This window comes from Heliangelus exortis, chromosome 17, assembly GCF_036169615.1.
Source record: "Heliangelus exortis chromosome 17, bHelExo1.hap1, whole genome shotgun sequence".
NCBI classification, from domain to species: Eukaryota; Metazoa; Chordata; class Aves; order Apodiformes; family Trochilidae; genus Heliangelus; species Heliangelus exortis.
Genome location: NC_092438.1, coordinates 7,288,441 through 7,313,131, shown reverse-complemented (window position 1 = coordinate 7,313,131; position 24,691 = coordinate 7,288,441). Strand labels below are relative to the sequence as shown.

At 41.2% G+C, this 24,691-nt stretch overlaps 1 protein-coding gene across 5 annotated transcripts in view; it reads left to right on the top strand.

The window, feature by feature from the left end:
- PDGFA (platelet derived growth factor subunit A) overlaps nucleotides 1-22,411 on the top strand; it is a 34,161-nt gene extending 11,750 nt beyond the window's left edge. The window contains exons 4-7 of one of the 5 annotated variants that reach the window (XR_011729260.1): nucleotides 12-199; nucleotides 7,847-7,973; nucleotides 10,538-10,651; nucleotides 10,763-10,900. Coding sequence is in view for 4 of the 5 variants with exons in the window: in XM_071760798.1 (XP_071616899.1) it covers nucleotides 12-199; nucleotides 7,847-7,973; nucleotides 15,774-15,907 (449 nt within the window). In the remaining variant the exon portion in view is untranslated. Of the gene's footprint in view, nucleotides 1-11; nucleotides 200-7,846; nucleotides 7,974-9,595; nucleotides 9,679-10,537; nucleotides 10,652-10,762; nucleotides 11,055-15,773; nucleotides 15,948-21,970 lie in introns of those variants that run through there. The other 4 variants (XM_071760798.1, XM_071760799.1, XM_071760801.1 and 1 more) reach the window with 4 other exon arrangements.
- Nucleotides 22,412-24,691: the final 2,280 nt, after the last annotated feature.

The following is a 24,691-nucleotide window of genomic DNA, read 5'->3' as shown; positions in this document are numbered from 1 at the left end:
TGTGTTTGCAGAGGAAGCCATCCCAGCTGTCTGCAAAACACGGACGGTTATATACGAGATACCTCGGAGTCAGATTGATCCCACCTCGGCCAACTTCCTGATATGGCCGCCCTGCGTGGAGGTGAAACGTTGCACGGGATGCTGCAACACCAGCAGTGTGAAATGCCAACCGTCGAGGATACACCACAGAAGTGTCAAGGTGAGCAAACGTGGTGGCTGCAGAGCCCCAGGAGGGCCCACTTTAGCCTAAAAACTCCAGGTGTTCTTGGGACTCTTCTCTATGACCTGGATCTTTATTATCCATCCCCATAGCCTCAGGATCAGTTATGATGCTCCTCTCCATGTTGAGCGAGCAGATGGCCTTTTCAAGTTTTGTGATCATTGGGAAATCTTGGGTTTGGATTTGATTTTCACAGGATTCCCTTTAGGTTTGTTGTTTTTTTCTTTTTTTCTTTTTTTTTTTCCTTTTCGTTTTTTTTTTGTAATGAAAATAAAGTTGATTGTGTCTTTCCCATGATCTTGCACAGTAAAAATCTTAAGAGTTAAGAAGATAAAACGACTCAAGGGGCATTGGACTTAAAAAAATAAATAAATCGCAGTATGGAATGCTGTTTTCTTAATTAAATATTATGCAGCCTAAATTAGGCTTTTATATTTGACAACATAACACTTTTGATCTGAAAAAATGTGTTTCAAATTATGTTACCCCAGGGATAGAAGACTGAACGGCTTCATGCTGTATTTACTCATTAGACAAATTCCCTGTTGCAATTTTCCAGTAAATATTACGTGAAATATTTCTTATGTTCATTTGGCTTCACTGTGTTCTAATTTTTATCAGTATTTAAACAAGTAATGTTGATCTATGTCTGCATGTGGGAGATTAGACTTACACTTAGTAGTTATATTGTTAAGACTCTGAGTTCTTGTTGCCCTGAGTATTTTAAGAGCAGAATTTACAACAAAAAAACAAAAAACCCAAGAAAACAACCCACATTCTTGAACATAAAATTGCCTAGCACAGCATACTGATCACTGCTTGAAATGGATTTCTTATTTGAGAAAGGTGCTGTTAGCATAGTACTCTATGTCCTAAAGAAAAAATAAGGCAACTAAGGCATTTAATTGTTTTTCATATACAGAGCCATGCCTCTGAGCAAGATTTCTTTTTCTTTCCTGTTTCTGAACATCTGAAAAATGTTTTCACACTCAAATAAGCTGGAGAAATACCTGAATAGATTCCATCAATTTTTATAAAAATAATTATACTCCATGCTTGCTGCCCTTCCTTTGTGGGACAGGCTTTGCAGAAACGACTAAAAATGAGCAAAAAATCAGTATCGACAATTATTTGAGGGCTGGGAATAAGCTAGGGAAGCTGAAGTACTACAACTGTAAGCCATTCAGAGTAGAAGTTAATTTTCTGTACCAACTAATATCTACAAAGCAGCTGGAGTAGCCCAGCAAAGAGTGGAGCTGTGTGTTGTGCACTGTGTGACGTTGTACCCCTGTGCTTGTTTTCCTACCCCTGCAGTGATGGGGAAGATTAGAGAGAGAGAGAGAGACAGAGAGGGAGAGGATTTGGCTGTCCAAGTCTCCTGCTGCTGGGGACACCAAGGGTTCCTAAGAAGCTGCAAACTCTACCACTGGCCACAGCTTTGCTGGATGTCATTGCTGGGGCTGCTTCCCCAGCACACTGCTGTTTTAAAGAAATCTTAGTTTCTCTTTCAATCTGCTGATACAGTTTTAGTGCTTTTAGATTCAAATTCATTTTATCCTGGTGCAAGCTAAAAGTAGGCCCAGCTGAGTAGCTGCTTTTTGTGGCTGTGTAAATATGTTGCCACCAGCAATATCAATATACGTCAGCCAGCTTTGGAGTATTTTTTTTCCAAGCTCCAGGACTGCTCCAAACAGTCATTAAGTAGAAAGGGGAAAAAAAAAAGGACAAGAGGTCAAGCAGGAACAGGATGTTCATTGTAAAGGTTGTAGGCTGACCCCACTGTCACACCAGAAATCTCAGAACAGAATCCGTATTTATACCCTCCAGAGTCAGATCCTCTTGTAGCTTTGATATAATTGATGGTCTTATGAGCCTTCTGCCAATCCTAGGTTCAGAGCTGAATGTCTGCTCATGCCATTAAGTAGCTGGCCCAGAGTGAGGGTCGCTGGAAAGGTAGGGGGAGCGGTTTTGGAGAGGCTTCTTAGCTGTTCCTGCAGTGCGGTTGGAAAGCTGTCTTGTGTTTTCCCCTGATGTCAGACTGCATAAAAGCCCTCTTTTGATTAAACATTGAAAAGGCTTTCCCTACTTCCTCCTCATTGACAAGGTAGTGAGATCATAGCTGGCCCATTCACACTAGAAAAATGTTCACCCAGAAAGGTCAGCAAGTGGGTTTGCATCATCCAGCAGGCGAAAGCAAAGGGTGTTTTCTTTGTCTTACTGAGGGCCACTGTAGTCAAGGCTCAGAGATGGCCGTGGCAGTGTGGGAGGAGCAGCAGAGGTGCTTGTGTTGGGGCATTCCTTTCTTGGGAACAGGATTCCAAAGCTGTAGGGTTTGGGGATGTCCTTACTTTGCCTTCACTGAGCTTTGGTTGGTGAAGTACTGTTAATGGGCTTGTGAAACTGGAACTCTAGGAAGGCTCCAGGCTAGGGGTGCTGGTGGAACAGAGTTCCCAAAATGGGTGCTCTTAAGTTTTCCCATTCATGGGGTTAGATTAATAAAAAGTATGTTTCCTCTGCACCATAACAGAATAAGCTCATGAGAGCCCAGCTGCCTGGTCCTAAAGAAGTCTCTATTCAGCAAGCTGTAACTGTACAGCCCCTCAAAAATCAGACAGAAATAAAGTGGCTGGTTGGGAGTTGCTCTTTGAAAAAAGGGAAAGGATTGCATTTCTCTCCTGATAAAAAAGGGTGACAAGCATTGGTGAATTAGGATTGCTGGTGTCTGTTACAGATATATTTCCTCCTGTCTACAAAAGCATTTCAGTAACATCACAGATTCTGTTGCTTTTGTACAACAAGATCAACTATTTATGAAGCACCAGACCATAATTTATTTGGGAGTTTTCTGAGATGAGTCTTCCCAAGAGATTTCCAGTAGCATGGAGCATGATATTCTGCATCTATTTGGTCATGGCAGCAAAAACCAGTTAATACTATACAGCAAATCCTGCCTATATTGCTAATATTTAATAGCCAAGCTGAGTATTGTGGCTGTTGGTAGCAATGCTCATTTCCAAACTAAGAAGGAAGAGCTAAATCACTCTACCCCAGTTTTGCCTTCTGCTTGGCCTTGAGCCCTGGTCACACCAGCTTTAGCCATTTCTGGATATTCAGTGTTGAGCTGATTTGGGGAAATTTAACCTAGCATATTCTTACAATAAATCAGTATAAGGAGAAGATTCAGAGAAAAGGAGCTGGGAAGGAAGGAACACAGGAGCAGCTCCTCAGTCGTCACCTCAGAGTTTTTCAGAGAGGTTTTGAAGAGAGATGGAAAAAATGCAAGAATTCAAAATTAAGTTCTGCTACAGAGCTATCCCCCCCAATGAGGTTAAAAAGGCAGAAAAATTCACGTGTGTAGGTAAAGTGGCTGTAGGTAATGTTTGCAGGTTTAAGAACATTTTTCTTCAGTGACTGTTTCCATCATTTGGATAAACAGCACTTTGATTTTAGTTGTGGTTTATCTGGAGATTACTCTCCACACTTGGTGGGACCTGCAGGCAAGAGCAGCTGGCAAGTATCAGAGGTGAGAAACAAGGGAAACTGCCATACAGGTGAAGAAAAGATGGAAGAGCAGAGAGAGGTGCCCTCAGAGCATGAGAGGAACCCTTCCATCCTGAGTTTCCTGGCAGAGGGCAAGCCGGGGCTGCTCCTGCTTGCAGGAGGAGGGTGTAGAGACCTCCCCAGCAGCCACTCTCCCCCGGGGCCGTGCCCGGTTTCTTGCAGCACCCTCCGCTATTGTCCCCACATCCTTCCTCCAGCCATGGCCTCCCTGAGGTACCGCCGAACCCTCTGCCTCCCTCGGCACCTTCCCAGCCTGCCCCGCGGCCGCCTCAGCTTCCCGCCCTTGGGGACTGCGTTTCCCAGCCTGCCCTGACAAGAATTCCCGCTTCCCGGGAAGAGTCCGTCCCTGGGCTCTGAGAGGAATTCCCGCTGCCCCGGGGTCTGGCGCGGCTGCAGTCCCTCTGCCCGTGGCTGTGTCACGGCTTCTCCCTGCCCCGGGCACTGAGGGAGCTGTGACAGGGCCGTCCCTGCGCTGTCAGGGCACCCCTGGGCCTCGCTTCCCTGCAAGGAAAAGTCGCCCTCGCTCCTCTATTCTAAATAACCGTGTGCCAGGCTTTTCTGAGCTGACGGGTTTTGCCGGAGTGCCCTGTTAATCTCTTCAGTGGGTATTTTGGGATGGGTGGCTCTGAGGCGGCTGGGGAGCCGTGCACAGCTGGCACCGTGTGTCCCGGGAGGCACCGTGCCAGCTCTGCTCTCCCATCCCTGGAGCGGTGACTCCGGGCCTGTAAAACACTGGGTGACTTGCGAGGCCCTGCAGGATCCCTGATCCCAGCTTAGTCCTTTATGCCCTGTTCATTTGTGTCTTTTCTCACAGACCCGAGGGCTTGTGAAAATCACAGTTGCAAGGGGAAGATAGTTTTTTTCCCTCTAGCGTACCAGCGTGCATTTATTGTAATACAGAAGAAATAGGTGCTTCCCAAAAGCATCACTGGAATGTTATTTGGTTTTATTTCCCATCCTATATTTAGGTATAAGACACCTGAGCCTGGCTGTTTTGGGGAATTTTCTGCTCCGAGATTTCTACAAATTTCTGTCCAGGAGAGATTTTCTTTATGTGATGGAGGTGCTTTGGACACTTCTGCTTACAGTCTTGTTTTTTTCCTGCTACTACTTCCTACTTTAATCTCTCCTGATGTTTCTCTTATACCACATTTTTATCAGATTTTATATTAATTTTTACTTAAGACACCACACTACATATACCTCAGGATAATACATAGTGATAGAAGTGTGGTGCCACTGATTACACACAATTTAACTAAACTAGCCAGTTATTTCACTGTCTCTCTCTTAGAGAGTTTTTAGATAGTGATATTTTGTTGGTTTGGAGGATTTGAGGTTGTCAAGGTTTTCAGTTTTGTTGTGTTTGAGATGATTAAAAGAAACTGATGTTGATTTGTTGAGGAATGACCATTTCAAAGCATTTGGCAATACAGTTGAGAAAAAAAAATACAAAAAGAAGAAAAAAGATGCTAACATAAGGCCAAATCCCATGCTGTTAGTGTAGCCATCCCTGTTTGTACCCACAAAAAGTCTGACTTACAACCTTCATCATTTTAGATTAGCATCCTGCGTGGCAGCAGGTGTTCACAGATGACACAAGCACAATTTATCTGCTTTGTGCTGCTTCAGTTTGAATATTTGCAATATCTGACAAAACTGCATTCCTTTACCTTGTGTGGTGTGCAGTAGGGTGGTGGAATGTATGCTGGATTGTATTTTAACTACAGTACAGCATAAAGCAGCTTTAAGTGGCTATATAAAGTCATTATGATCCTATTCTTCAAAGTATTTTTTTTTTATAGTTGTTTAATACCAAATAGCCACAGGAACTGCACATACCTTTCAGTTTGGAAAACAAAGCCAAACAAGGACAGACTTTAAAAAGCTTGATTACAGTTTATTTTTGTTGTGTGTAATTTTCAATAAGACTGGTTTATTCTAACAGCTGTAATAAGCATGGCAGATCTGAAAGCTGTTTTCATGATTGCTGGGTCTCTTTCTTTGTCTCTGATGATGGAGGTGTCTTAATTACTTCTTGTTTGTGTAAATTTTAAGGATTAGTCATCCTTTGATGCCAGATGACTCAGTTGTAGCATACATTTTCAAATCTTTGCCTTCAAAGGTTTGATGGAGTTGAGTTCTGATAGAAGATTCTGAAACACACAGCTTTGACCCATAGCTAGTCTTTCAGCAAAAGCATTCTTGGATGTCTCAGCCAGCTCTTAATCTGTTTATATGGAGACCTGGCAGTTTCAGAAGAGACCTTTTAATATGGATATTTCAGCTCTTGCCTCTCTGCAACTTTTGTTTGCAGGGAAAATTGTCTCTTCTGTTGACAGAAGAGGTGGTGACTAAAATGTGGATCTCAGCTGCTCACTCCATGAAACAACGGCAGATCGCCCACTGACTTCAATAAAGCCAGGGTTTTGCTCTAACTTCTGTGACTGTCATTTAGAGCTCCTTGGTAGTTTGTGTCCACAGAGCCAGAAGAGTGTGATTTGTGAACTGGGATTGTGATGGGTTTTTTTCCACTCACCACTGTCATTTTGTGACACTTGTTCCAGTTTGAGGAGGGCCAGGGAATGATTTCCATAATGTGGAGATTGATTTGGATCATTTAAGTCCTCACCAGGCACACAAGTAAACCATCACCAGCAGAGTCTAGTGTACTTGTGGATGCTTTATTTAGGGGTAACTAGAGCTTTTGGTTGGATCAGATTTTACAGCTTTGTCCTGTAAATTTTGTAGAGACAACCAAGCTCTCCTGTCCTGCTCCTTCATTATTTATAATGCATACCTGTACTATGGTAGTCTTCTTGTTTGCTGGGACGGCCACATTGCATCTCCCTTTTGTCAAACAGGAGATAAGTTGTGGTAGGACTGAGAAGCCCTGATTTTATTCCAGCAATTTCCATTTAAAGCAAATGATTGTCACCTGTTTATGCAACGTTTAACACCGCTGTAAGCTGAACATTGGACCTCTTGTGCAGTGTCAAGCACTCTCTTTCCCTACATTATGCCTTATTCCCTTGCATGGCTGTGACCACCATGACATTATTCTTAGCACCAGTCAGTGCCCAGCATCCCACCACCCGTTTCAGTGCCCCAGCACAGCAGTGTTCCTGACCCTTCCTCATCTTCTGGCTGCTGGCACCAGGTTGGTCAGGATGTCCTCATGTTCATGTCCCCACCCCCGGCAGTGTCCTTCTCTTCTGAATTGGTTTCCTTCAGATGAAAGACATGAATATAGGCAGAGCTTCTCCAGCATACTCCTTCCTCCAAGCTTCTCTTGCCCTCCAGGTTTGTTTTTTGTTAAGGGTGCCAGTGCTTTGCCCAAAGTGGAGCTGTGCAGTTGGAAGCAGTTAGAGGGACTGGAGAGAAGTAGTGCCAGCTCTCCACACCAGTGCCAATGGCTGGATCCAGTTTGCAAGTGAGAGCTCCCTTGGTCCTAAAAGCCATGGGAGCTCTTGTAAAATAAGAGCTAAGCTAACCCTAACCCTAACCCAGGTCACTGCAAGAAAGGGGTGGGATTGAGGTTGCTGCTTTCTAAACTGATACCCAGATCCTGGTTCTGTAAAGAGCTTGGACACGTTACATTCAGAGGGATCTGGAGACACCGATTTGTAAAGTATAAAATATATTCTAAACCACCCTCCTGCCTTCACTGTTAGCCTTCAGCCTAAGGGTAGTGGTCAACAAGTGCAGAAGATCATGCTAAAAGTGGCAGTCTACAAGAGCAACCACTGATGTCAATCTGTACAGAAGTTTCTTGTGATATATGTGAAAACTCAGCTGCTTAAAACGTCAAACCGCAATGAATGGGAAATTGTTTTATATCTTGGGGGAAAAGAAAATTGTTTCAAACTGCTGAACTTGAATAAACAAATAGTCTGTGCAATAAATAGTTACACGATGCACAATTAAGATAAAAGATGATTAGTATGCTAACATTTTATATGGGTTTGGCTATGTTAAAAAATAGAGGTATATAGTTATCTGTCTTCAGTTCTGAACTATAACTATGTCAATGTATTTCAGTACATACCTCATCGTATTTTATAGGTGGCAAAAGTGGAATATGTTAGAAAAAAGCCAAAATTAAAAGAAGTTCTGGTGAGATTAGAAGAGCATATGGAATGCACCTGTACATCATCAAATACTAATTCAGATTATAGAGAAGAAGAAACTGGTATGTTTTCCTTTTATTTTTGCATTAATGCTGATTTCATATGGACCTCATTTTCATACTGGTAAAATATGTAAAGCAAACTTTGCTTCCAGTGAACTCAGTAGAGAAGCTCCCAACTGCTTCTCTGTGTGTTGAGGATGCAAAATTAGAGACAGCTTGTGATGGATAAAGAGTTTGGATTTGAATTTTAAAGTGTATCTGTTCTTATTAGGTTAGCCTTTAAATAAACATAAATGCCCAATAGTATTCAGGTCTTGCTTAACTAAGTTAAAGGTTGTCATGTTGCAGCTTATTGGTGAACTCTGTTGCCTCATTTCTTTAGACTTCATGGAGACTGGACTAAGGCTGAGATTTACTTGACCTCGGGGAAAATATTAATTAAATGAATGTAAATCACTTAGGAATAAATTCAGTATTCAAAACTGAAGAGTTTTGAAACAACTTTGCCCATTCCTGTTGTTTTCTTACTTTTATATAGTCAAGAATTTTCTGCCAGTTGTCATGTTAAACTTAAGTTTGTCTTATCAAGAGAACACTTAAGTTACCATGTGGAGAGATTTATGGGGGCAAGGACTAACTTTCTTTTTTTTTTTCATAAATCCACCTAAAATCATTAGCTCAGGTCCTTTTACTCAGGTGCAATCAGTGCAGAATTTGACACATACTCAGGAAACCCACAGTAGTAGAAAGAATATCTTCTCTTCTGACTTTGGTTGAAGGCAACCTCAAAAGTTTTTTTTTCACCTCTGTCTGCAACCTAGACCCAGCTCCAAAATTTAGAGTCAGTGAAGGGCAAGTAAATACAGGGAGGAAGGCTGCCCAAAGGTGAGGGATTTGGATGTGGCTGGGTAAAGAAAGGTTTTCTGTACTGTCTCCATCCTGCATGGAGACATAAATCTGGTCTAAGTGAACTTCAGTAAACTTCAGTTGCTATTTACAGAGCCAGAAGAATTAGAACTTGTATAAAAGTGAAGTTAGGCCTCTGCTGTGCTTTTATTGGACATCAATTTATAATCTGAGCTGAGTGTTTTAGATGAAAATAGGTTGAGTTATGAGTGGACAAAACCACATTTTAACTGGTTATTTTCATGTGTGTATGGTGTGATACTTTTTCCATACTTCTGTTTGGAAAAAAAGTTTCATGGATCAATGTCACTTTTTCAAAATGTCTGCAATTGCCCAAGACTGAGCACTTAAGATTTTAAGATGGATACTTTTCTTTTTGGTGTGTGTGAAAAATGAGGTAGAATTGTCATGGAAGAATATAGATTTCTAGGATTTAATTACTGGTAGGAACAACACTTGCACCAGCCAGTGGATGATGAGCTGAAAATAGCTTAACTACAGAGCTGAAAGCAAATGTTAAATACTGCCTGGTAACAGTAATTATAGCTGGATCTTGGAAGTGACGTATGCAATGCCAACTTTGTTTATTATTTCTTTACTTTTGTATAATTGCATTGTAAACAGGATGTCAGATCAGACATTATAAAGTTATTACTTTAATGCAAAGAATAATGAGATTTCTTTGAAATGTAAATGCTTTGAGTATTTATTACTTCAGTGTTCAACGAAATGCATTACCTTAGGGCTTTTTACCAGCCCTTCCCTTATGTTAACAGGAAGGCCTAGGGAATCAGGTAAAAAATGGAAACGAAAAAAGTTAAAACCAACATAAAACCTACTGGAACTATTTGATACTCAGGTAGGACCTATATGCTGAACACCTTAATAGCACAAGTACTGGAAAACTTAATCAAATATCATCACTTCAACTTAATCACTGTTCAAAATCTTGACACTTGCTACCTCAAGGCTGCAAAGAGATTAGATTTGATTGGCTTTGATAATTCTACCTGCTGGTATTTTTCCTTTAAGCTCCACATCACCATCAGCATCTTACATTCTTGAGCTACTTCCTTTTCTTGCCTTTTTTGTCTTTTTTTTTTTGGTTTGGTTTGGTTTTTTTGAGGGTGCTCATACTTCAGCTTCTGAAATCTCGAGTTCCATTGCCTCTGCTTTTGTTTCATTATTATTGATTTCTGAGGTCAAAGCATCACGTAATAATGCATGAATGAATTGCCAGGTTACAAACTGTTGTGTTCTCAGTCATTGGCTGTAAAACATTGAGTGTACATACAGAAAATTCTGTTTAATGCATGACCATCCAACCCGTGTTTTGGCATGAACTGGGTTTGATCGTACATGCAGCTGAGATGGGCTGATGGGCTGCTTACCTGACAAGGAAGATGCTTAGGGCCCTGAAAATTCAGATCAGTTTTTTTTTTGGTCTGTTCAGTCTCAGCAGGATGGTGACAGTCATTCCATTAAATACAGAATTTACATTTCTTGATAGCTTGAAATTGTTTAAACTGCAGCACTTGCAATTGATTCTAGAATTTGGCGTGGGAATGATTTGGATTTTGCAGTGTGTGTGCCTATGGCCTGGATGATGGTGAATTTTATTTCAAGCACCTGTTCTTGCACAAAAACTCCCAATGGCAGTGTTCATTTATATTGATGTATTGTTTCTAAAGAATGCTAAACTTGATATCCTGTTTCAGATTAACAGGTATTTATTGGGAGTAGTATGATAGAAGGAAAGATTTTCTAAAATTCAACTTTAAAAGTGAGCATGTAAACTCAATCAAAACAGCATTTAGAACTTCTTGTCCCAGGTTAGTGACTCTTCATGCAGAACAGTTTTTTTTTTTTTAAGTCATCTTACTTAGAAGATAGGACCTTTGATTCTAATCATAGAGTTATTGTATCTTTTTTCTCTCCTGCAGATGTAAGGTGAAAATAAGCTAGAAAAAAACTTCTCTCTGGGACATGGATGTACATGGTTTGTTACATTCCTGAACCTACTATGTATGGTGCTTATTGACTGTATACTTTATTTGTTCTCCTGTGTGAAAAAACTGGCTCAAAAGAACACTTAATGAGAACAAAGAGACAATGTACATTTGTTTAATGTGACATCAAAGCAAGTATTGTAGCACTCTGTGAAACAATAGGAAGCTTCCCTGTCCAAAAAAGAAAAAAAACGAAAGAAAGAAAAACAGAAAAGAAAAAGAGACAGTTGAATGAATGGAGGATACCAAAAGTACTCACAAACATGACAAAAATCTAAGTGAATAGTGGATTTCTGTCAGAGCAGTCAACGGTGCTTTACGTCAAGAAATGTGCCTGCGTTCTTGATGAAGATGGATGGACACTGATGGACTTCAGGCACAAAAAAAGCAGGAATGTATGAAATGATCAAATGCCACGCAAACACTATAGAACAATACATCCTTGCTTGGTGGTGTTTTAAAAGTCTATACAAAAAAACCTTCTGGGGAGCCTTAAGTGGATTTTTTTTTTTTTTTTTTACACCATAAAGTGATTATTAAGTTTTCTTTTTACTCTTTGCCTAGCTTTTTATTATCTCTTGGACTACATTTGCCAATAACACATATAAAAGACTGGTATAACAATAAGCAGAACACAAAACATTATGGTATTTCTCCTAGTGGGATGCAAACTAATGAGATGTATTAAAATAAAAATGGTATACCTATGCATAATTTTCTAGACGTTTCTTGGTTTATGTTTCCCAACCTCCCCCGTAATTTAAAGCATTACATAAAAAGAAAAAAAAAAAAAAAAGAGCAAAAAAAGAGAGATGTGCGTAAACAAATCATAGGATATCCATGCAAAAATCCTTTTTTTCCTTTAAGACTTATGCCAGTTGCCTACTAGTGATATTGTGTTAGCAATTGTCATTCTTATCAGTATACAGATACTTTAATTTCACATGTTGGAGCTGTGTGAAATGTACCAATTCTTGTATCTGCATTGTACAATGTCATGGTGGCATGGGAACTACCTTGCTGCAAATATTTGAACAAAACCTAAAATTCTTTATTTTTGGTAAAATGTTATGCTTTATGTGTATTCAACAGAAATATGTGTTTTTGTAAAGGTGAAGTTTGTATTTTTATCTAAAAATTAACAGTTTTATATACCTGAGAAAGCCTGCTATGTTTTCTTGAACCAAAAAAAAAAAAAAAAAAAAAAAAGAAAAAAGAAAAAAAAAACATTTTGTGGTCATATTTTTGTAGTAGAATAGCCCAAATAACATCAAAATCTATTTTAACTATAGCAGGGCAGATAAAATACTCTGGCACCAGCTCCTGTGTTTTCAAAGTGCCAAAGGATCCAACGTTCAGTTCCCCACAGATTGTGGTGGGAGCCACATGGCTAAATCCTTCTGTACTGCTTTGGAAATTTAGGGCTGTGCCAGATGTGACATGGCTACTCATGGCCAGAATCACTGCCCCACCCCAGTAGTTTGGATTGTGTGTCCTTTGTTTTATTTGGATTATCACACTGGACATGTAAAATGAACTACTGGATTCTTTTATTTGTGTAACATCTACAAAGAGATGAAAGAGTTTTCTTAGTTTGGAAGACAAAACCAAGTTTGTCTTGAAGACAGTGTTTCCACTCAAATAACAAAATATCTTCAAATGTGAATGAACTGGAGAACCTTAAAACAACAAAAAATGAGATTTTTAACCTTTCCATTTCTTTAAATATAGTTCAAACATTCCCCTTCTGTTCCTGTAGCTATGTCCAATTTCAACCACACAAAGCAGTGTTAGCTAACAGGCATTATTGGCTTCAGATGCTAATGCAGAGATAGAGTTAGTCACCGTTCTATTTTGTGATCATTTTCCCAGTGTATTTGTTGAGCACCAAAACTGGAAATACATTTAACTGAGATTGTCTGTGCTTGTTTTCCACTAAGTGTACTGTTCACGATGTTATGCACATGAATGTATGTGTCTGCGTTTAAAAAAGTGTATAAAATGTAATTTATATATTTATGTTTCAGTGGGATGCCAATAATGTTGCTCCGTTCCTTTTTTCTTTTTCTTTTTTTTTTTTTTTTTTTTTTTTTTTTGTCTAAAAGATATCTAATGAAAAAAAAACAAACGTATATACATTAAAACCATGTAGATGAAAAACATTATGTGACCCACTCAGACACTGTGCAGGTATGAAAGGATGTTAAAAGTCACTTAAGTGGAATAATTTACAAAAGAGCTTTCTGAGAGTCCTAAGGTTGTGCTGGCATGAGAAGGTTACATTCAGATCTTGTGGGCCAGGTTCCCTGGAGTAACTCCACTGAGTATAATGGAGCTCTGCTGATTTACATCATGAGTGAGTCTGGCCCTACATTGAAGTCTTGCAGAAAAATAAAAAAAGCAAACTGAGAGGCATGCATTTTAGTGGTGCCAGCAAATAAATGTGTTACGCCAAATTTGGAAAACCAGGAGAGAATGGAGACTGAATGGAGTCTTTTCCAGTAGCTGTTTGTTTGAGACTTGTAGTCTCGAGTTAATTTTGTTACCAGGAATGAAATGCACAGGAGTTGTTGTTCTCAAGCACAGTGTTTATACAGCATGCAGCAGAAAACAGAAAAATCTCAGGGCTATCTTCTCAGCTAGTGCAAATTGGCAAATGTTTTTGACTTCAGCTGCCCCTAAGCTAATTTACATCAGATGAGGATCCAGTCTCTGGTTTCTAAAATGTAAGGAGTAGTGTCATGACATGAGCATCACTTACTGTAGTCCAGCTGAGCTATTACCCACCTGCCTTTCCAACACTACAGGCAATGGTATTAATCCTTCTTCAAGGTGGCAGATACAACCAGAAGAACATTGACATTAAAGGTTGCAACAAAGGAGACATTAATTCAAAGTTAAGTTGGACATTTCAAGGGCCATATCCTCAGCTGGTGTAAATCACCACCACTCCATTGCCTGCAATGGAGCTGTACCAGCTTACACCACTTGAGGGGCTGGTCCCTCATTCTTGCTCATCCCTTTCACTACTTGGTCCTGCAGGGATCTCAGATTGTCGTGTACTGTTAATGTAATCCTGTGTTCTCTAATACTTAAGCACAATAAGTGAATATAAGAATGAGTGTCAGACTTAACTTTGAATGTCCAAGCTCTGGAATGGTTTGTTTCACCATTGTGGCTGTAAATTAAACAGTTCTCTGTGCATTTGTGAATGCCGTGTCATATCTTCTTCCGCTGTCTGCTGGAGGTGGACTCCATATGGATTTTTAAATTGCAACATTTGGAGTGTTACAGGGAAGGGTGTGAGCAATGGGAACCACAAGATACCTGATTGACAGCTCTGTTATTTGTTGGGTGGGGGGCTGCACGAAGGAGTTGCAGATGATAGTTGTAAGTCACGTTTCCATGCAATCCTTTAACACCTTGTCGGTTTTGTCCTTGCACATACTAGGTAGAGATTAGTGGGTAAAGCGTTGTTCTGTTTTACATTCTGCAGACACTTCCTCTCTCCATAGATTCAGAAGCTGTTGGTCTGATTTCATCTTTTTTGAGGCCTTTCCTGGTCAGAAAGTACACGTGTAGGGGACTGCCCCAAAACAATCTCAGTGTTATGGTTGGTGCATGGTCACTGATTCTCCTGTCAGTTCACTGCATTCACTTCTGTGCTTCATTTTTCCAGACCTGCCCTTTGGTTGCTTTCATTGGGTGAAGTAAAGGATTCTGTGCTGGTTTGCTTTCCCTTTCTTCTGTCCTCTGTCCTGCTTGACATCTGCTTTATTAGTCAGTATGTGGTGACTACAGGCAGTTGCTTCTCTCCAGCCCTGGAGGTTCCTTGGCAGCTCAAGCACCTTGTGTCTTTGACCTTAGGGTTTTTACTCTGCTTGGAACAGCATCTCACAAGTCTCTTCCCTCCAATGAGCTCCAGCATTCCAGCTATAAGGTTCTCTTGCCTGTCCTTCTCTTGTCCATGTTGCTTTTCTGTGGTCTGCTTTGCAGCTATTCTCTGCCCAACTCTCCCATCACTCTGTTTCTGTCTCTCAAAAATAATTTTCACTTCCGAGGATTTGTCTCATCATATATCTCTTCTGTCCAGCTTCACAGAACAGCCCTTGATCTGTTCATCTCCAAATCAATTGCTTTATCTAGGCATGGACCCTGAGACCCTGTCTCCCATGCCCACAAGCCCATAGCTGAACCCCATGTGGAAGACAAATGCTGTTATATGGACAAGCAGGGAGAAAAAGATTCATCTTTGCATTTGGAAAAATACTCATTACCAAGGCCTCCCTGATGAAGCTCTGTTCTATTCCAGCAACAGTGTAACTCTGAGATAAGGGCATCGAAGCTTTTCCAGATATTAGACAGTTCAATTAAGATCGTTGGCCCTGCTTATAATTTAATTTGAATGTATACCCAAAAGCAAAGATGAAGTTTCAAAGCTACTTCAGTTTGCATGCTCGTATTTTACTCTAATTTGAAGGAAATAATGTTTTTAGACCCATTCCATGGCTTTGAAAATCTTACCCTGAATATTTGTCCTGTCCTCTCTTGGGCTGGAAATCATGGTTACTTTAAAATAGAAACTATTTGTAGGTTTTCAAGGAAGTAATTTCCTTGGTGTTTCTGCTCCACAGATTCTACTACTAGCAGATCTCAGAGAGTCAGATAAAAAATTGTTTATACCCTTAAGAATCACACTAAAGTTTGCTTTAATTTCAGATAACAGGAAAGCCTGTCAGTGTTGCATTCCTGAAAAAAATCAGCCTTTATTTTGTATTTATTATTTTAAGTACTGAATGTTTTCCCACCTTCTAATGGCAAGGTATTATTCCATACCTGAGCTTTTCTGTGCTACTTTTGGCTGTAGTATCTCTGTGGCACAGCCTTGAACTGGTTTATACTCATATCTCCTCTGAAATAAAGAACTGTTGTTATCCCATTTTAGGCAAGACCGAAGCATGGAGAAATGACTGTGCAAGGTCACACAGCAAGGCTATGGCAGAACCAGGGATAGGACTCAGATCTGAGTGCTCATCCAGTTCCCTAAATCACTCGACCATCTTCCCTTTCCAAGAGTGAATTCTTGCACCTTTAGAGCTAAATACTGAAAAGATTAAGGGTAAGTCATTTTGCCTCATTATTGTGCATTAGATACATGATCAAAAAGCACTGCCATACCGTCAGAGAAGGTACAGACTGATAAAATTCATCTTTCTACCCATGCAATTATGCAGCCTTTTATGCTACCATGAGCTAGTCATTTCCTGCATCTCTAAGAAGCCAGGCCTTGGTGACATAGAGAATATTATACACATAGAACAAATCAAGACCCAGATTTTATGGGAATTTACAAAAATTCAGTTGGCAATTTTCATTGGACTTCCCTTCAGTTCAGTGTCATTCATCCCTTTTATGGTGTGTGTAATAACTCCTAAGGGAACTGTTTTTATCGTGGACCCAATCCTGTTTTTTTTTCCCAGGCCCTCATGTGGAAAAGCACTTTAAGAGCTGCCTGTTTGCCCTTCTTCAAACTAGTGCCTAAGCATGCTCGTAACTTTGGACAAACATCTCATAGACCTCAGGCAAATGGAGCAGAGTTGATGCTTTATTGCTCTCTTTGAGCAGGGTGTGCCTTCCTGACACAGGATGCTGGGTGAGGGATGAGGGTCTTGGTGCTGCTGAAGTGTGTTGTAAGCAACTCCAGAGATGAAGTAACAGGGCTAGAATATACAACTAGAAAAACAGCTGGGAGAATTCCACTCTTTTCTACTTCCGTGGAGGTTGCCATTTTGAAATACAAATTAATTCTTTGGGGGGGAAAGTACTTCACTGGCATGGGTAGATTCAAGGCTGCAGATACTAATGATGGTGATACCATTTCTGTTTGGGTTCCTCAGAGAATGTAATTTGAAAACTCACTGTCACATCCATAACAGATAAATTAGAGATAGGAAAAAGTAACGAGAGGACATTTCATCTGAAATTCTGCAGTTTGTGGTTTACTGGGGAAAAACATAATAATAATAATAAAAGGAATCAGAAAATTAACAAGATGGAAAGATTGGTCATGCATTTTTCAGTTATGGAATGTTACCTCTCCCTTCAGTAATTCTAATTATTTGCTGCATCAGGCTGAATTTACATGCTGAAGTTGCTCAGGATCACTACAACACGTAAAAGTTATGGCTGGTTCTCATTGAACCTATTATCATGGCATATGACTGTGAGGTGGGGCCTGCAATCACAGCTGTAAATCAAAGAACAAGTCATAGGTTAGGTGCTATTTTCCTTAGATATTGTTTCTAGGTTTGTGTTCTGTATGCTGGTCTCTAGAGTGATGTTTGGTCAGCTTTTTAGTTAGGTGTGAAGTTGAGAATACTTAGTTCCCAGCCTGAAACTAAGGAAGTGCCACCTCAGTCTTGTTCATAGTTCATAATCAATAGCTGAAATTCTGGCAATGTTCTGATGATGGAATGTCTCTCACTGAAGGTTTCAGTGTCACTTCAGTGCTACTTCTTCCCCTAGAGGGGAATCTGATAATTATTATATTTGAGTCATTATCAGGACATCAGATCTAACTTGGTTTGAGAGTCTAAAACTTTCTGTTAGGACCATGCATGCCAAATGTCTTCCAGAATCTTAGATTAAAATACACAAAGGAAGCCTGACGTGTGTTCTTCAACAGAAAAGAAAACCACATACAAAGGCTGGAGGAGTCCTTAAGCAGGGAAATAAGCAGCCAAGTTTGTAACAAGTATTGTCCACACAGCTTCCCAAGATCAGACCTGGTGCTTTGGCTCTATGTACTCTCTTTAATCTTGCATAATGAAGGCAACTGGTTTTATTGTCCATCTTTGAAACTGAGAGTAACTATTGAGGTCAGGTATATGAAAATCTGAAGCACTGACAGATGCAGTTGAGCACATAAGCACATGAAATCCCCTGGGGATTTTGAAAACATCTTGATTCTTGAAAGCAATCACAAATAAGTAGGAGAAAAGCATTTTAAATGCTTATGAAAATCCCACCCTGGTTTATTTGGCAGGTGAAAAAAGAATCCAGGAAATACACAACAATGCAATGATCATTGTGTCAAAGTAGGTGTTCACAGAAAATGCTCATGCCGAAATTTTTCAGCAGTTAATGATCATCTTTACAGACCATAATACTTGAATACTTCACTTATCGATACATCAGGGCTTGGATGAACTTTGAGATGTATGAAAATGAGACACTCCTTAGGCCAATGGTAGCTCTGTGTTCTAGTAACTGATCAACCAATTACATAATTGGCCAGATCACAAACTCACAGAAATAGATACAACTCTGTTGACTTCTCTGAAGATGACAGTTACCTGAGAGCTGACCCGAAACTCTTGCCACAAATCAGATAATGCTTTCATATATTTTGCTGTTTCATGTTACTGTAAAAATAGACTCATTTCCTGGAGCAGTTAATACAAGAAAATCTAGGAAAGCAATTTCCCACAGAGATTCATCCATGCTGGGATTTTCCAAGGTCCCCGGATGTGAACATGTGCTGCTGGTAAACATAAACCAGCAACTTTGTTTAGGGAAGCCTCTGACCTGTCAAAAATGCAAAGTGTTTGTTACCAGACTTTTCCTTGGCAATTAGCGGGTAGAATTACTCATAGACATTGTTTTGTTTGCTCATGAGGGGAGAAGCAAGACATAAATTCAAGATATCCCCTGTTTGACCACAAGAAAGGAGACTCTGTTCATGGGGGGCCTGTGGGCGAAGTGTTGAGCAGCCTCAGCTCCCTTTGGAGATGGACTCAAACTTGTAGAAGTCAGTGAAGTATCAGGATCTCTCCAGACATCTGAACATCCCTAGCTGTGATTTTTTTCCCAACAGTCTGAGGGATTTGAGCATCCAATTTTAATTCATTTTTACAAGACTTTCAGGAAACCTCAGTTAACTTCAGAATGTCTTTGTTATGGGGACAGACTAGTTTTGACCCAGGAATGTCACCAGGAGTGTTGATTTTCTTCTCTAGGCAGAGGCACTCAAACCTTAGGTTTGCTTTCTGCTATTTGGGGTGGGTGTTTTCCAGCACTGACTTTTCAAGGGGCTGTTGCATGCTCTGTTCACTGCTGGGATAGCCTGATGTTCCAGTGTGATATCCCAGGTCTTCCTAACTCCAGCCATGCTTCACCTTTTCCTTAGTACCTTGGTGTCACGTGTCTTTTCTGTATGAAGGTGGTGCTGGTTAAAGCTGAAGACTAGGGAAGTTTCCAGGGACCAGATTTTCTGCCATGGGCCCCATTCTGCTGGAGCCTGCTGCCCAGCTGTGCCAGCTGTGTGGGGCCAGAGAAGGAGCAAGAGATGCTGCAGCACTTCTAGAAAGCCAAGACCTGCCTCCTTCTGCTCAAATGGTCCTGCCTGAAAATACATCCTCCTTGGGTACCACCAAGCATTGCAGTTTTCTCCTTTCCCCCTTGCCTTGAAGGCTGATGTTTCCCTGATGTCACCATGTCCCTCATGCAGAGGAAGGTCTCCTGCTGCACTGTGGGGCTGAGGACACGTGGGATCTACTCACCAGCAAGATTCCCATTCAGACAGAGGACTCTGTGCTTACACACTTGGGAGTGAAGACATCTCTTGATCCAAAACTCACATACATTCAAATAAGATACTCAGAGGTCTCCTTGGAACCAGGAAGCTACTAAAATACGTGTTCAGGGTCTCAGCACCCCTTGACTGCTTTGGCTTTCCACAGCAAAAATTACAGAAGCAATTAATCACAGATAGAGTGATTTCTCCAACAGACCATGTACAATTCCTGCAGGTTAATGCTCAGCTGCTTTTGAATCAAATTGTCACTTTTTAGTCAAGGATATGTTCCTTTTGTAGGTGCTTCAGAAGAGCTTGCCTAACAGATTGTATCCATTTGTTGTGAAGAGCCTGCTGGCCCATCCAAGATGGTTAATTTATGTCCACATGTCTAATAAGTGGTTTGGGACCTTGCAGCTGGGGTTAGCAAGTGCAAATGTTTCTCATTAGCTCTCTGGATTCCCCTAAGTTGTGATTCAGCAACAGTGTCAGTGTAAAGCTGAACTAGAGGCATGAGATGTTTTTTTGAAGTTACTTGGGCTTAAAGTTAGGTCTGAGCTGGCTTGCTAAGCTGAGGCCCTGAAGAGCTAACATAATGCAAGCTTAGGCTTTTCCTGTTATGCATTGCTTGGAATGATGCTAGGTTCAGAAGCCTGTCTGCAGCCTTGCAGTAAACTCTTCCATAGTATTGAAGGAAAGTTTTAACTGTGCAGAGGCTTTCTACCACTCAAAGCCCACAGCAGTGCTTGCCCTCTCTGGGCCTCTAAAGTCTCATTCTTGTTTTCTTCAGCATGTTTTTTTTCCAAGGCAAATTAAAAAAAAAAATTAATCTTAAAATAGTAGCTTAAAAAGGTGGGAAATTAAGTAGATCGTATCATCTTGATTTCTTTATCTTGCTTAATTAAGGAGAAGTTTGCCAATACTGATCTGGTAATTCTTAAAAGAAGCCTATGTGAAGAACACTTTGAGCAACTTCAAAAGAATTTTCAGGCTAGATCAGGAAAAGATAAAACCAGAAGTGGAAACTTCTAATACACTTTATAGCTCATTACTCACAGGAAGCACATTGTTGCATAGGATACTAATGAATTCTGCAGGATGAGGGTTCCAAAAGAAAAAAAAGATACAGAGTGGATGTGTATGGTTATACCACCGGGAAAGAGTCTACTCTGGGAAAAGGCTTTGTAAGGTTTCAAGTGTGTACACTATTGGAGTTCTGTAGCAACTTCCTGCTCTAGCTGTGAAAAGAGATAAAGGGAATGGTAAAAGTCTGTCTTGCTTTCAGTTGGCCTGTTCTACACCCCAGAAGGCAGAAATACTGAAATATTGCACTGCCTGTGCCGGGCTGCAAGTAGGACATTGGGAGTTTGAGTGACTGAGGATGGGCACGGTGAAGTTGGTGCTGATGTTCTCAGTCAGGTAGTGAGAGTAGCAAAATGCACAGATTTAACAGTGCACCTGCCTGGAAAATCAATATTTGACAGACTCTTAGTAATTAACCCAACTGAAGAAGCAATCCTAAAATCTTGGGTTCGTACAAGGAAGCTATTTTGGACGATCCAAAGCTACTTGATTTACTGCTAGTGAGGTGGTGCTCTCAGAAGTGTTGTGAAACAGGAATATTTCATATTCGTAAATCACCCACAGATCCTACAGTTGACAACTAAGAGTTTTCTACTGTTTAAAGAGTTCCCTGGTGTAAGCAGGCCCCTCGACAGGGAGCTGAGGGGTTCTGCCCCAGGCTCAGCTCATGGTTTCAAGTCTAAACGTGCTGTCCCCAGGTTAGCACCAGCTGGTGCTGGGTGCAGCTCTGTCATGTGCAGAGCACTGCACACACACTGGTTTCCTTGCTGTCCTCCAGCACAGGGGAATTTGTCCACCTGCCAGCTCTTACACTTCACTCTGGTTGTAAGGAGAGCTTGGCTGTTCTGTATAAACAGATTTTAGGCAGCAAAGCATTTCCATCAGGACTGAAGCACACAGGTAGTCTGAATACTGAAGCTTGAACATTTTTTTCTGATTACAGGCAAGATATTTAAACATCAGGTTGGTCGCTCTTTGTATCTTTAGACATTCAGGCAAATCTAAGTTTGTGGTCACTTGGAGGCTGTCTTGCTGAAAATCAAGAGGCATTTGCCCTTGTGAAAGTTTCTACTCAAGCTTGAAAGTGGGATTTCCAGGTCACAAAGATGCTTTGGCAAATGCCGTATCTGTCTTTCTGCTTCCCTGCTTGGCCGGAACAAAATGTTTAAATAATAAACAGCTGAAGGACAGTCCTGATTGCTTTTTTCTCAGTGTTTCCCTTGTGGAGCACTTGGGGTCCCATGGCATCTGTTCTGACTTTAAGGACCTGCTTTCTGGAGGCTTTTTTATGGTGCTAACAAACACCACATTTTAACTAGTCAGTAAATAAGCCAGTCAGTGGTAACTATTCAGGAAAGGGATTAGAAGAGTATTCTTACTGGGATACAAGATGGCTCTGTCCATGTGCTGGCCAGGGATGAAGGGCTGGAAAACTGTGTGGTGGAAGAGACTATTAATGTGATTTTCCACAACTTTCCTTGCAGCTGCATTTTTGAGGAGAGAGAGAGGTGGCTAGGCTTGCAGTAACATGTTGTGCCGTCATAAATGCTACAGCCACCATCTGTTTCCAGCCCACGACTTGAAAGAAAACTGAGCAGTAATCTCATAATTCACATGAGCATTTTACACTTGTGAACCCTTCCCAACCTTTGTCTAATAATAAGGGGAGTGCATGGTGTTAAGGTTTGTATTTTTCCTGCACGTATTAGTGTTTATTTGTATGTCTCTGTTTTGTTGGATTTTGGGTTGTGGGGGGTTTTTTTAATTTTTTTTTTTTTTTTTTTTTTGGGGGGGGGGGGAGGCTTGTTGTTTGTTTTTTTGTGGTTTTCTTTTTCCACGGGCCCTGTAAAACAATTTCTCTGGAAGGAAAATCAGACCAGTTCCACAGTCAAAAGAAACATAATAAAGGCGAAATCCCAATTCCATTGACCTTGCTGGCAAAATTCTCCAGGAGGAGGTACGTGTAACCCTCCTTGCTGTGTCTGTCTTAGCTACTTGTTGTTTAGAAGAAAGAAAGACATTAGAAAGTGAAGAGAGAAGTTGCTGAGCTGCCCTTTCCCTGCAGAAACAGAGCTGCTGGAGTAGCTGGTCAGGCTCATTTTAAGCCCTCCCCATCAGGTCGGATGGTGATGGCAGGTTGGATTTTAATGAAAACAAATTCTTCTGCTAATCTTGGCTTGGGGCTGGCCATCCATGGGATTAAGGATACCACCTGCTGTGCCAAAGACGTGCTCAGGTTTGGGGCTGCTGGTGGGTAGGAAGAACACAAACATCTGAGAGTGACTTCGGTGAGCGATCTATCGCAGTCTCTCCTGCTGCAATGCCCTCAGGGAAGCCAAAGAGTGGAGATCATTTAGTTGATGGGAATGCTGCTCCCCTCCAGCCTGCAAAGCAAGGCTGAGAGCATTAAGGATTTCTTTTTGGCTGTTCTTCAAAACCACGAGCTGCTGTTTTCTCTGGGCCTCCTCTTCAAACCCAGTTTCCACACCTCCTCCTAGGGCTGCTGAACTGGCTGAATGAACTCCTGCTCTCCTCTGGCCTTAGAAACAATGACTTCCATCATCTCAACCAGACCACAGAGCATTTTAAGGATAAAAGGGCTTCTCATTTCATATATCCCTCTGCTGCTAGAACTATAAATCCTTGAGGGACTGAGTTTATGGCATACTGCTACTGCGAGTGAGTGAAATTTATTTTGTGTTGTCATACATGTGATCAAACTGTTGGAGAAGTTGCCAAAGAACTGAGCTGCTGATGGGCAACCAAGTCAGCCTCTTCTAGTTTAATTTAAAAAATAATAAATAACTATCAATCAGAAGAACTTATTGTGACATGTGCTACCAGTTGGGTGATCCTCAGTATCTCCAACATGTGTCTGTAAGTGGAAGAAAGCTGCCAGCTGTTGCCTGGTCAAGCAGACATGAAGTTCCAAAAAAAAAAGCTCGTGGGCTCACTAGGGTTGGGGACAGGTGAAGGGACTCTCTCCCTTTTTTAGCTGTTCTGGATGTGTTTATTCAGGTAACAAGGGTGAACAGAGACCACATCCAGCCACACTGACCTCTTCTTGGATCAGTGGCAAAGCTTCATTTTCCTCCATACAGTAGTGGTCTTTTCCCTGTCTTGGGGTTTGTTCAGACTGTATTGTTGATAGATCTCTGAAGTCTAGAAAGACAGCCCATGTCTATTTTGGCGCCTCGTGACTTGATGAGCTAAAAAGGAAATAGTAGAAACTCTTAAAGCCAATTGAGTCTGAATCACATATATTTCTGTATCATTTTCTAAAAGAGGGAACGAGTCACCTTATTTTTATTTCTTTATCTAATTAATTATGTCTGGGGGTGCTGGGATCTGTTGCATTTAATGTCCTTTCCTGGCTTGCTCCTGTGGTCCTGCTGGATTCAATCCCTACAACCTCCCACCCCCTCATCTGTAGTTTACAGCTGTATCTGGAGTGCTGTACATGTGATGTGCTGGTAAGAACCTTCTTCCTGCTGGTACACACGTCGTGGCTTTGGTGTCCACAGAGTTATAAGCATCTTTCCCAACACTTGTTTTTGCACGAGAGAGAGAGGGGGGGGGGGCACGGGAAGGGCAATGGCAGGGAAGGCCTCTGACATGAAATTCCCAGCAACAGGATTTGCACATTTTATGACCGTTCAGATGGAAATGCAACGGAGCTGAATTATTACTCCTTAATCCTGCTTTCTCACTTTCCTCCCAGCAGCCTCCTTCCCTTGAGCTTAGGTAATACAGAAGCTTATAAACAAATCTCACCACATGAAAAATACCAAAAGGGGAAAAAAAAAAAGGGACCTGGGCTGTGATGGATAGACAGGTGGAAGGCAGGCACCAGAAGGGAGGATGAATGGTAAAAGCCTTTGATGGAAACACTAAAGAGCTATTGAAAATCCAAGGGGTGGGGGGAGGGAGGAGAAAGAATAGCAGGAGGAGGGAAAGCAAGGGAGCCGTGCCCCCCTTCCCCCCCGCCCTCTTTCTCAGGATGTTGAAAGTATTTGTCCTGCGTTACAAAATGATTGAACTGCCGCCAGGCCAGGCCACCCTTCCAGCCATTGCACTGGGAAACTGGCACTTCTGAAAGCCTCGTGGCCTCTCAAATTTTATAGCTTTCCCTTTTTTGTGGGGGGTTTATGTATTGTGCTATTTGCAGGTTTGTTTTCAGATGTGCTGTTTATCAAAGAAACTAT